Source organism: Felis catus, chromosome E1 (genome assembly GCF_018350175.1).
Source record: "Felis catus isolate Fca126 chromosome E1, F.catus_Fca126_mat1.0, whole genome shotgun sequence".
Taxonomy (NCBI): Eukaryota; Metazoa; Chordata; class Mammalia; order Carnivora; family Felidae; genus Felis; species Felis catus.
Genome location: NC_058381.1, coordinates 56,615,173 through 56,627,434, shown reverse-complemented (window position 1 = coordinate 56,627,434; position 12,262 = coordinate 56,615,173). Strand labels below are relative to the sequence as shown.

The window sequence follows — 12,262 nt, the reverse complement described above, 5'->3', positions numbered from 1 at the left end:
AAGTCGGACGCTTAACCGGCTGAGTCACCCAGGCGCCCCAGTGAGCTCTGCCTTCTGATGAGACTGTATGGAGGGCGATCCTTTCCCCCAGTGCTCTTGTGTCCCTCCTGCCACCATTCTGGGGGCAGCCTCAGGGCTTCTCAGCCTCAGTGCAGCTGATGCTTTGGGCTAGCGCATTCTTTGTCATGGCATCAGGGATAATAGGGTGGGGGGGTGTCTTGTGCTTCCTTGGACGTTTAGCAGCATCCCTCCCCACTGTGTACCAGAAACCCCTTTTCCCAGTGGTGACAGTGAAATGAAAAATGCCTCCAGACACTCCAAATGTTCTCTGGGGAGCAAAGTCGCCCCCAGTTGAGAACCACTTGGCTAACTGGTCTCCCTACCCCTCTTTACAGCCGGCAGCCAGAGGATCCTTTTAACGTTATTGTCATGCATGCGCTCTGCCCCGAGCCCCGAGCCCCGCACTGGATGGAATCTCACGCCCTTCCTGCGGGTCTTTCTCCAAGGCCTGAAGGAGCCAGCCTCATCTGCTTACTGCCCTCCTTGCTGGTCATAGAACACGCAGGCCCACAGGGTCTTTGTGGCAGCCTTTCTCTCTGCTTGGAAAGCTCACCGCCTTCTTGTACTCAGATCTCCGGTCAGATGGCACCTTGGCGTGGCCTTTCCTGACCAGCCTTCAAAAGAACTCACTCATTGGGACGCCTGGGTGGCTCAGTTGGTTAAGCATCTAACTGTTGATCTCAGCTCAGGTCTTGATCTCAGGGCCGTGACTTCGAGCCCCACGTTGGGCTCTGCATTGGGCATGAAGCCTACTTTAAAAAGTAAATAAAATAACTCACTCACTCTTGCTTCCTCCCCTTCTGGTCTCTCACCCCTGCCCCTGAGTTGCCTTTTTTTTTTTCTGTATGGAACTTAGCACCGCCTGACCTGTGTGTGCGCTCACACGCGTGTGTCTCCTCCTTGCGCTAGAACTTAAGCTTTGTGAGAGCCGGCACTTGTCTCCCCAGCGCCTGGCCCATGGCAGGTGCTCAGTCATCATTGTTCAGATGAGTCACCTCCTCTGTGAGGCCTGGCTCTCCTCCCGCAGAGCAGCGCCAGCGTCGCTGTTTCCAGAGCCGGCAGGGGAGCAAACGACGTCCCACGGTCGTGTCCCAAAATCGTCTGCAGTAATGCACGCTCCCTTTAAAAGCCATCCATAGTCCCTTCTCATTCGGAGACAGGTCAGCATTTTGGTGCGGTATCTTTTTTTTCCCCCCTGTTCAGAAGCCTCCGGCAGCTACACTCTCAAAAAATGTTGATAGTCCCCTCCTCAGAGGTTGTTCAGCAATTTAGAGCCGGTAATGGCAGTTGGGACCTGTCCATCCCCCACCTCAGATCCCGCTCCGGTAACGAGTTTTGGGTAACTGCAGTCAGGGTGTACCTACCAGAAAATCTCTGGTAGGTTTTGCTTCGCGGCTCGTTCAGCTCCAGAGCCCGGCATTTTCCTAGAGCGGGCACAGCGCCCTCTAGTGCTGGCCTCCAGTGCCCGCCGTCTGGGTGCCCGATCTCTGCATCCCCGGCCCAGGAATGAACACAGCGCTGATCTTTCACTGTGATGGACCTTCCAGGAACGTGTTTTACTCGCTTCTCATTTTTGCGGCTCCAGGGAGGGTTGGGCTTTTTGTGCGGTTAAGAGAATGGCCCCTGGAGCCAGATTGAGTCAAGTCAAGGTCCACCTCCGTGGAGCTGTGTTTTCTTTCTGTCTCCATTTACTTATCTGTAAAGTGGGAATGGCCGGAGCAGTGTGCTTCGGAGCTCCGTGGAGGACCTCACAGGTTACAACACACAAAGCACCGAGGAAGCTGCTTGTCGCCCTTGGGCGGTGCCGTGGGCAGAGGACTCCAGAGCTCCCGAGCCCCCGGGAGCACTGAGGTGCCTCCCAGAGTGGGGCTATGGAGAGCCTTGGCGATGCAGGTAGCACGTGATGGGAGTGGGGCGAGGAAAAGAGAGCGTTTGGAAGGACGTGTGCAGTGGAGAGGCGCCTGGGAGGGGGAGGACTGGCTTGTGTGGACACAGGCGGTGCCCCGTGTGGGTGGGACGTAGGGAGCTGGGGAGGAAGGTTGTGAAAGATCAGCGAGAGCCTTGCGGGTTGATCTAAGCCCTTCCAGATGCCCTTCTCTCACCGTCTGGAATTCCCGAGGGAAGGCTATGTAGCCAGACCCGTGGCCGCCACACCCCTCTTTTCTCCCTGCCGTTCCCACTCTGCTCCCCTCCCCACATTGTCAGGGCTTTGGAGAGATGTCACTCCTTGTCACAGAGGTTAGAAGGGCCTGAGGACCAGGCCTCCGGGTGGGGAGGTCAGCAGAGCCATATCCAGAGGACGGTGTTTGCTCCCCAGCTCCCCTCTCCCAAGAACACTGAACTGCTGCCCTGCCGCCTTCCGCACGGGCTCACAAAGGCAGGATGGAGGAAACCCGCCTCTGGCCTTGCAGTGACACCAGCCTTCACCCACGTGCTGTTCCCGCTCTGGCCTCGGAACGGTCGCCTCGGTCCCACCTACCCACCCACCCTCAGGAGCAGCGTCCCTCGGGCCAGGGTGCCGCGAGGCCGGGCGGCGTGCCATCACAGACTACACTGATTCAGGAGCTGGGCCTGTGCCCGTCCCTTCCCTGCAGCTCTGTCGGGCCCGACACAGACCCCTCGGTGGGGACGTGATCTGCAGACTCAACTTGGGGCTCTCCTCAGGGATCCCCGGGCAGATAAGGCGGCCTGTGCCCACGGCCGTGGCTCACACCAACGGTAGCACCCCTGTGTCCCACACAGTGCAGCCCCTCTCCCATTGGATTTCCTGGCACTGTAACTTTGGTTTCTATGGCAACTTGGGAAGACCTGCAATTGTGGCTTTTGAAGTCTAAAATGGGAGCAGAGGTTTGAGATAGGGTGGGACAGCACTGAAAATACCATGACCCAGACCAGAGCTCTGGGCACAGAGGGTTACAGGATAATAAGTTCTTTGAGTTAGAAAAGTGGCACCATCATCATGGCAGACCCTGAGCAGAGCTCCTTGTGGCCCCTCACAGCCTCTTAGGGTCTTTGAACAGAGGGAAGAAGAGCCTGACCTCAGAGGGCCTTCAGCCTGTGCCCTGGGAGACAGCAGATCTGGCATTAGCTGAGCACTTACTGTGTGCCCAGTGCCCTGTGATCGTCTGTGCTTTCATTGCCTTTGTAATCCCCTCCACCATTCCCAGACGGCTGCTCTCACGTGTGGACATAAGTGACTTTCCTGAGGTTTCAGAGCTGGCACGTGTAAGTGTCTGGCTCAGGGACCCCTGATTTTAACCCCCAGGCTTACTCTTAGCTGGATCATGGGCTTGTATGCCCAGGTAGGAGAATCTCCATCGCTTGTCAATAATGGGGCCTGTCGCTTTCTCCTTTACTTTTTTGTAAATCACATCATCCTACTGATAGCAGGGTTTGTGTCAGCCATCATTGCCAAAATTTCGGTGACCTTGAGCCGGTGTCTCAGTTCTCCTTCTGTGGAGTTCACCTTTCCCTGCCCTGGGCCTTGCACTGGGGGAGTGAGCCTGAGGAGTCGTAGGTTGGGTGTTGTTTGAGAGAATAGCTCTCGCACCCCTGTGGTTTGGGGTCTCGGAGGTGCCCGTCCAAAGGAGATGGGCGGTCAGAGACTCACCCGGTACCGTGGCTCAGTGAAGCATTCCCGAGGGGCGTCCCCAGGTTGGGCGAGCCAGCAAAGAAGACGCGTGGGCCCGGTGGACCACTGTCTTGCGGCCGGCCCATTGGAGGGGGGGGTCCCGTGCCTGGCAGAGGCGGGGGACAGCCCTCGAGGGGCCCTGGCTGTCCGCTCAGAGGAGGCTGGGCCTGGCTGGCTGTGAAGGGATGGGTCCGGTGCTCGCCGAGCAGTTGGCGGGGCTCCAGAGCCGGCCGTCCCGAGGGCTCCCCCGCGGTGCTGTGCTCGGCTCTGCGGAGCAGTAGATAAGGAGCAGGCTGCGGCTGGTCGGAAAGGATAGCCCAGATTACAAGGTCGTGTCAGGCGATAGCGGGCGTCAGGGTGACCCACGTGGCCCGGTGTCACTCCGCTCCTCCACCCCCTGTAACTCAGCGCTCAGTAGGGGCGCAGGCAGGCACTTGCAGAAAGTGGGAAAAGGATGTCACTCCTAGCAAAGCGGTCTTGCTGTGTGACGGGCTGTTGAACCTGTAATTTGAAGGAGGCCTTATGTGAACTGTCATTTAGGCACGCTTCTCGGTATGATCGAAATGACCTTCGGTCACCATACTGTTTGCCTCTGGAGCTCCGGGAGGTAGCGCCTGGAGTTCTGTCTGTCAGTCTGGCTGCCATTAGAGGGTGTGTGGCGCTGGCCCAAGCTGTGCTCGGCACTTAGGGTTTGTGTGCTTGGCTGTCTGTGTGTCACAGCGTAGTCAGAAGTTGGGGGGGAACGCACCCCGTAATGACATCAGAGGCCATTCTGTCACACCGTGTTCTCTTTCTCAGCTGAAGCTAGAGGACCGCTCTGTGGTGCCCCGGGACGTGGTCCGGCACATGCGATCCACCGTGAGTGTTGGCGCGGGGGTTGCCCGGGGAGTGTCTGGGCCGGGTCTGCCCTGGCGGCCGGTGCCGTGCGCCTGCTCGGGCCTGGATGCCTTCTCCTCCCCAGGACAGCCAGTGCGGCACCGTGATCGACGTCAGCATCGACTGTGCCGTCAAGCTCATCGGCACCAACTGCATCATCTACCCCGTCAACAGCAAGGACCTGCAGCACATCTGGGTGAGCGGCCCCGCCCGCCTGCCCGCCCTCGGCGGTCCGGTTCTCCCCACGCGCGCACCGCACCTTCCGGGCACCTTCCCGGGGCGGGCTTGCCTGAGTGGCGCTCCTTGTGAGGAAGCCGTGCGGACGTGAGGTCGGGACACCTCCCTGTGCCTCCGGCATGCCTTGCTGGTGGGGTTTTCCTTCCCTCGCTCCCTTTCTTTAACACTCTGTTTTGAAACAACAAATTTCTTCCTTAGTTTCTTTTTTAAGTGATTTCAAACTTAGGGAAAGCTGTACGTTCCCGTGCTCCCTGCGTCCCTGGGCTCCTTGGCGGTGAACCTTTCCCTCCGTTGGCCCCATCACCTTCCTCCTCCCTTCCCCGCATTTCCTTCTGTCTCCCTAGTCTTTTCTCTGACACGCTGGAGAGCAAGCTACAGACACAGCGCCCCACGGGCCTGAAGCACTACGGTGCGTACTTCCCCAAACCCGGAACCCGTCTTTCAGCCCCCCGTTCAGGAAGGTGGCACTAGCACGCATCTGTCCGACCCAGAGACCCCATCCGGCTGTTCCAACGGCCTTTCCCCTCCGATCCGGGACTCCGTTCAGCAGCACACTTTGCATTCGGTTGTCAGCTCTTTGATTCCTCATCTGGAACTGCTCCCAGTCTTGCTTTGTTGTCCACGCCCTGGTACCTTCCAGTGGCTGACCTGAGCGCAGAGCCGTGTCATCGGCCTCCTGACCAGACTCAGGCCTCGCATCCTTGTCAGGACCGCCCCAGAAACACCCGGAGCTCTTCCTGGCCCGTGACATCCAGCGGCCACAGTAGGGGTGTTCGTCGTGATCCCGGCCGTATTGGTGTCTGCCCAGCCTCTCCACAAGGTCACCATTTACACCACCTTTGCAAGGGATTCTGCTCTGGGGAGAGATGCCTCAGGGTTGCGTCAATAACCTGTTACTTTTGAAACCCTGGTCCACCAGCCCCAGCCTCGGTTAGCACTTCCCACCCGAGCCGGCCAGCTTTGCGGGGAGGTGCTCCGGGGTTGTGTCCATAATGGCTGAGACCCCGATCCACCAGCCTTAGCCTCCGTTAGCAACTCCCACCTGAGTCGGCTAGCCCTCTAATGCTTGCTGAGTGGTGATTTGATAGCACGGTGGCTTCTCGTCCTTTTTATTAGTTGGCGTTCTGTACGGAAGAGCTTCACTCTCAGCCTCGTTCGTTTAATTCTTTTTACGTCGGTATGGACTCCGAGGTCCCCTTCTGTTCGGTTGGTTGCAATCCATTACTGCCAGTATTTTGTTGCTTAAATTATTGCAGATTTGGCCAGTAAGCGCCCCTTCAAGCTGATATCTGTGTCCTTTCGACACTTTCCCATCCTGGGTCTTGTTTTTGGTTTTTGTTTTGTTTTGTTTTAAGCACCTTCTTACTTTCTACCTCTTCTGATCCGGCCCTGGAATCAGCCATTTCTCCCAAGAGCCTTGGTTCCTTTCAGAGGGGAATGGCATTTTAAACAGAAATCTGGCCGTGTGCAGCGTATACGGATCGCCAGCAGGGCCTCTCAGGACCACACCAGGAGATGCCTGTGTGTGTACCCGGAGGCACGTCTGAATTTGTCAGCACCTCTTCTACGCACACATGAAAATATGTGATTTTGTCTCAATACTTCTAGTTCCGTTTGAGCAGCTCAGGTTCGTTCTTTCCTTTCCGCTTTTCTGTGTGAGTGAGAACCTTTCCCAGCAGGGAGACACTTGCTTTTGTATCGCTTACTTGTCCACGTAACCACCCTCCACCTGCCACCTCCACAGCCCACTCCTGCCCCGGAGCCCTGTGTCCTCGGAGGCTCCGTGGCCTCGCGCAACTCTCTCGTTGCCGCCAGGCAGACCCCCCCCGCCCCCCCCCGACCTGGGAGGGGGAGCCGGGGTGCAGCGTAGAACTCGTTGGGGTGGGGGGGCGGGCCGGCTCAGGCAGCGAGCTCCTCGGATCCCTCCTCCTCCGTCTCCGGGCAAAGAGGAGCTGGTGGGCTGCACGCCAGTGCCTCCCGCTGCCTCTCACACCCCGGCCCGGTCCACAGCCCTTCATGTACGGGGACTACATTGCCTATGACTGCTGGCTGGGGAAGGTCTACGACTTAAAGAACCAGATCATCCTGAAGCTGTCCAACGGTGCCAGGTACACAGCTCCCCCGTGATACGGGGCCACGCTCTGCAGGGGCCACCCGCGGGCCGGGGAAGGCCGAGGGCGTCTTCTCGTGGGGCCTGCGGTGACACGCGCTGCTGGCTCTGGGGGCCCGCCCCTGGGCTGGTCTCCTGTCGCCCTGGCCTAATTTAGAGCATCTGTTGGGGGTTGGTGCTTTATTGTCGATAATTTTTAATGGTAGTCAGTACTCAGGGGTCGGGGCCTTGTTTGTCTCGGGGGAACCACTTGGACTGGTGTGTCCGTCATTGTGCCCTGGTGGAGACCAAACCCGTGTTCGCTGTTTCAGGTGCTCCATGAACACAGAAGATGGCGCCAAGCTCTATGACGTCTGTCCCCACGTCAGCGACTCTGTACGTTTGCTCCACCCAGGCAGGCTTCTCCGGGGGCGGGCTTGGAGGGGACAGAGTCTCATGTTCCTCTGCCCTCTGGGCCGCACAGGAAGAAGGACTTCTTAGCAGAGAGCTGCGAGCTAGCCCGGGCTAAGCAGACGCTGCTTCTAGGCAGAGCGGTTTCCTAGAAAAGGGGTGGGTGCGTACCAAAAGGTCTAGAAGTCTAGACCTGGACAGAAAGTATTAGAACTTCTCTTTGCATTTTGTTAACTGTGTGTTTTCTTTAACAAATAGCCACTTTTCAGTATTAGAGCAGTACACTGTGTTGTTACAGTCGGATATTTTAGAACAATAGTATGTGACTGTTTATAAGTAAGTATGGGAAGGGCGCATGATCAGACCCGTGTGGGGACTCCTGCCCTCTAGGGCCCTCGAAGTGTCACCCTTGACCAACAACACTGACCTGGCCTGAGAGCTTGTTGGGATGAGTCAGGTGTACATTCTAATGAGCTCCCTGGGTGATTTATGTGCATTTTAGATGTGATGCGTGCTGCTCCAGAGCCCTAGGCTCTGTCTTAGCTTAGAGGGCTGGGGAGCATGCAGGTGTGAGGTGAGGCAGGCGTAGATGCAGAGAGCACTGTCCCCTGGGCACGTGCCACTCATAAGGACTTTCTCTCTGGCCCCACATCCTGCAGGGTCTCTTCTTTGATGACTCCTATGGCTTCTACCCGGGCCAGGTTCTCATCGGCCCCGCCAAGATCTTCTCTAGTGCCCAGTGGCTGTCTGGGGTCAAGCCTGTGCTCAGCACCAAGAGCAAGTTCCGTGTGGTGGTGGAAGAGGTAAGGCTGGGGTGGGGCCGGGGCCTCAGCCTCTGCGCCCTGGTGCTGAGCTCTTACCACTCCCTTGCTGTCTGCTCGGAGGACCAAGAGGCCCCTTAGCCCTCTTGATCTGAAAGGGCTTTAAGGATAGAGGGAAGCCAGGGCGTGGTCTTGGGGTAACTGCTAGGCAGGTGTCCCCCAGCCTGACCCAGCAAGGTGGCACAGCGGTGAGTGGTGGACCCGCCGGGCCCTGACAGGGTGGGGACCCGTGGGGTGAGGCTGTAGTTGTTACAGGTGGGGCCTGCTCTGGGGGTGGGTGTCCTACTTGGTGGTAGGCCGTGAAGATCCATCTGGCTTCCTGCTCCGGAGGTCAGGTGGGCTCCGGGCAGCTGCTTAACTGAGAAAGCGGTCAAGCTGCCGACTAAGGCCCTGTCCCACCCGCCATCCCCAGGTGCAGGTCGTAGAGCTAAAAGTCACATGGATTACCAAGAGTTTCTGTCCAGGGGGCACGGACAGCGTCAGCCCCCCGCCCTCTGTCATTACCCAGGAAAACCTAGGCAGGTGAGTGGCTCCAGCATGCCCACTCCAGCGACCCCGGTAGCGTGCCCTGCTCGTGTCTCTGGACCAAAGTGAGAGCCGTGGGGGGGCCGAGATCACCGTTGGTCCACCCCTCGCTTCTCTCCCTCCCAGGGTGAAGCGTCTCGGATGCTTTGACCATGCTCAGCGGCAGCTTGGGGAGCGTTGTCTGTATGTCTTCCCAGCCAAGGTAGAGCCGGCCAAGATTGCCTGTGAATGTCCAGAAAAACACTGCGCCCAGGGGGAGGGCTCTATGGCCAAGAAGGTACGTCCTTGGGGTTGGGATAGGTGGGCGTTTGAGGAACTGGCCGTGAGCTGTTTCCACAGCTGGGAAGGACGGTCTGTGCTTTAGGCCTTGGGGGGCAGCTCTGATCACCTTGCAGGCCACCTCGATGTGTATCGCTGCCCCCCTCCCCCCCAAACTGCCTGGGTGTCCCACATGCCCAGGGTGGGGCCAGGGGCGCCCTGCTGCTCCACAGCCCCCGTGCCTCCTGCTCCGCCCTCACAGGTGAAGCGCCTGTTGAAGAAGCAGGTTGTGAGGATCATGTCCTGCTCCCCGGACACGCAGTGCTCCCGAGACCATTCCGTGGAGGACCCGGGAAAGAAAGGAGGGGCCAAAGCCAAGAGCGAAACGGGGTCGGTCAGCCCCGAGGAGACGCCCGATGGGGCCGCCAGCCCGGTGGAGATGCAGGATGAGGGCCCAGAGGAGGCCCAGGACGCGGGTGAGCAGCTGCCCCCCTTCCTGCTGAAGGAAGGTGGCGACGACAGGCTGCACTCGGCAGAGCAGGACGCGGACGACGAGGCCGCCGATGACACGGATGACACCAGCTCGGTGACCTCCTCTGCTAGCTCCACCACCTCCTCCCAGAGTGGCAGCGGCACAAGTAGAAAAAAGAGCATCCCCTTGTCTATCAAGAACTTGAAGCGGAAACACAAGCGGAAGAAGAATAAAATCACTCGTGACTTTAAGCCGGGGGACAGGTAAACCCAGAGGCGCCCTCTCCCTCCTGGCTGAGTGTCCGGCCTGAGGCTGTCCGTTTGGCTCCCGCACACGCAAGCACAGTCTGCGAGCCCCACGCAGGCTCGGGGGGGGGGGGGCCCAGCTGAGGCCGCGTAGGCGCCTGGCCTTGGCCAGCGTGGAGAGGAGGGCTCTGGGAGTGGGGCCGGCAGGTGGCGTGGAGGCACCGTGTGGCCCCGAGTCTGGCCTCCGGGACCGCGTTCACCGGGCTCTCCCAAACGAGGCCTCAGAGGAGGTCCCGGGGCACGGGACATGCGGGGGAGCATTCACGGACCTGTCTTTCCTCCTCCTTTCCTTGCCTGTTGCGTGTGGCCCGGCCGACCGGATGCACCGCGCCTGCAGGGTGGCGGTGGAGGTGGTGACCACCATGACCTCGGCAGACGTGATGTGGCAAGACGGCTCCGTGGAGTGCAACATCCGCTCCAACGACCTCTTTCCCGTGCACCACCTGGACAACAACGAATTCTGCCCCGGAGACTTTGTGGTGGACAAGCGAGGTAGTGCTGGCCCCAGAAGGCCGCCCAGCCGAGGGCCTGGGCAGGGCTTGGGAGGGAGGGGCCGGAGGCCTCGGGCTCAGGGAGGAGACGCCCCCTTTGAAGAACTTCTTCAGGGACTGGGGCAGCCTTCTCTGGCCTCTGCCAGCCTGGCCAGAGGACATGGGTCCTGTGCCCTGTGCCCCGCGATGTAGTGGCGGCGGGCGGTGGGGGAGGGGGGGGGGGCGCGGCAGGGCTCCTTAGCCCTAAGTCACGTTCCCTCCTCCGGTTTCCCAGTCCAGACCTGTCCAGACCCCGCCGTCTACGGCGTGGTGCAGTCTGGGGACCACGTGGGCCGCACCTGCATGGTGAAGTGGTTCAAGCTGCGGCCCAGTGGCGATGACGTGGAGGTATGCGCAGCCCCCGCTCCTTCCTCCAGGGTGGGCTCTGGTGGGCTGGCTGTAAGGCCCGTGGGCTCATGACAACCCATCCCGTGCTCCAGCTGATTGGAGAAGAGGAGGACGTGAGCGTCTACGACATCGCTGACCACCCTGACTTCCGGTTCCGCACCACGGACATCGTCATCCGCATCGGCAATACTGAGGATGGAGCTCCTCACAAGGAGGATGAGGTCTGCCCCCCCCCCCCCCCCAGTTCACGGCCTCCATGCCGGCTCCCTGCCCCAGGCAGCATCTGCGATCCCTGGAGGTGCCACCGGGTGGCTCCAGGAGACCAGACCTGCAGGTGTCCTCTCGTGCGCCTCCACAAGGATTTGCCTGCCCATCAGGATCAGACTGCACGTAGCTGCTCCCTGAGCCCCAGTGGTTCTGTTTAGTGGGGAAGTCCGACTCCTGGTCCTGAGTGCCGTGGGGGCACCGGAGAGGCTGGGGGAGGGGGCGTCCAAGCCATGCCTTGGCGAGCAGGTGGGAACATCGGGTGGGGTCAAGCCGAGGAAGAGCAGGAACCCCGTCCCGAGAAGGTCGGGAAGCCCAGGGAGGGCAGAATGCTGAGCGGGAAGGGAATTAACAGGGGCTTGGTGTCTGGCTGCCGGTGCCGGAGCCAGAGGGCCCCACGCTTGAGCTGCTCACCCTGTGCGGCCTCGGGCCGGCACCCGTGTCCCTTCTCACGGCCTCGCCCTTGTCACCCATTGCCGGAGCTCCCTTTGGAGGTGATCTGGCCCTCACCCTTCAGAGAGATGCTCCCTTGACCCTGTCCCGTTGCCCTGCAGCCATCAGTTGGCCAGGTGGCCCGTGTGGACGTCAGCAGCAAGGTGGAGGTGGTGTGGGCTGACAACTCAAAGACCATCATTCTGCCCCAGGTAAGCCCCTGCTGAGGCCCAGACCGTAACCGTGGCAGCCGGGCTGGGAGCCGTGGCTCGTCTCCTGTCCCTGCTCACGGAACAGGGAGACAGGCTCTCGGGTCTTCCCGGTGAGGGTCTCTTCTTTGGGGCGTTTGGGTCTCAGAGAGCGCCTGAGAGGAAGGAGCTGTCCCATGCAAAACTGTGGTGTGGGCAGTCCGGAGAACAGAGGGGCAGCCCACAGCTGGCCCGTAGTCTTGTCCCACCTGGAAGGTTCCCCAGGTTGCCAGGTGTGTGCAGATTTTCACAAGCTTTCCAGATTTGCCTGTGTCCCCATCTCCCTGTGCCGAGAAACACAGGTTACTTCCTATAGGAGACAGAGCCTTTCCCACCAACAGTCCTAGGAAAACTTTTCACACGTCCGCAAGAGGAGGGAGAAGAGCTGGGCCCCAGTCCCAGCCCCTGCTGGTGGGCTCTGAGCAGCAAAGCTACTCTCAGTACCGTTTCCCTCCCCCCTTGTGTGAGCTGATCTGCACGCCCCAGCTCCCCTCTCCTGGCACCTCCACGGGGTAGGGGAGGGAGTGACTCACTCACCCCCTCGTCCGGGCGGCCATTCCGGGGTACGGGAACAGGATGTGACACAGGCCAGCTCTGCTGAACCTCCCCCGCCGCCATTGCACGTTCTCAGCTACCCGTGCAGCCCCACGGAGGTGGCTGACCTGAATCCTCTAGGGGAGGGGCCGGATTTGCCATCAAGGTCAAATGGTGGCCAAGGGGTGCACACAGGGGCAGGGGAGGCTGGAACAGCCTTT

General features: G+C 59.9%; 1 protein-coding gene across 1 annotated transcript in view; it reads left to right on the top strand.

The window, feature by feature from the left end:
- The window catches only part of UBE2O (ubiquitin conjugating enzyme E2 O), a 57,416-nt gene that overhangs the window by 38,283 nt on the left and 6,871 nt on the right, over nucleotides 1-12,262 (top strand). The window contains exons 2-13 of the mRNA XM_045043994.1: nucleotides 4,490-4,549; nucleotides 4,653-4,763; nucleotides 6,815-6,912; nucleotides 7,226-7,289; nucleotides 7,964-8,107; nucleotides 8,538-8,647; nucleotides 8,777-8,927; nucleotides 9,171-9,643; nucleotides 10,023-10,177; nucleotides 10,451-10,563; nucleotides 10,656-10,784; nucleotides 11,382-11,471. Of these exons, the coding sequence (XP_044899929.1) occupies nucleotides 4,490-4,549; nucleotides 4,653-4,763; nucleotides 6,815-6,912; nucleotides 7,226-7,289; nucleotides 7,964-8,107; nucleotides 8,538-8,647; nucleotides 8,777-8,927; nucleotides 9,171-9,643; nucleotides 10,023-10,177; nucleotides 10,451-10,563; nucleotides 10,656-10,784; nucleotides 11,382-11,471 (1,698 nt within the window). The remainder of the gene's footprint in view (nucleotides 1-4,489; nucleotides 4,550-4,652; nucleotides 4,764-6,814; nucleotides 6,913-7,225; nucleotides 7,290-7,963; nucleotides 8,108-8,537; nucleotides 8,648-8,776; nucleotides 8,928-9,170; nucleotides 9,644-10,022; nucleotides 10,178-10,450; nucleotides 10,564-10,655; nucleotides 10,785-11,381; nucleotides 11,472-12,262) is intronic.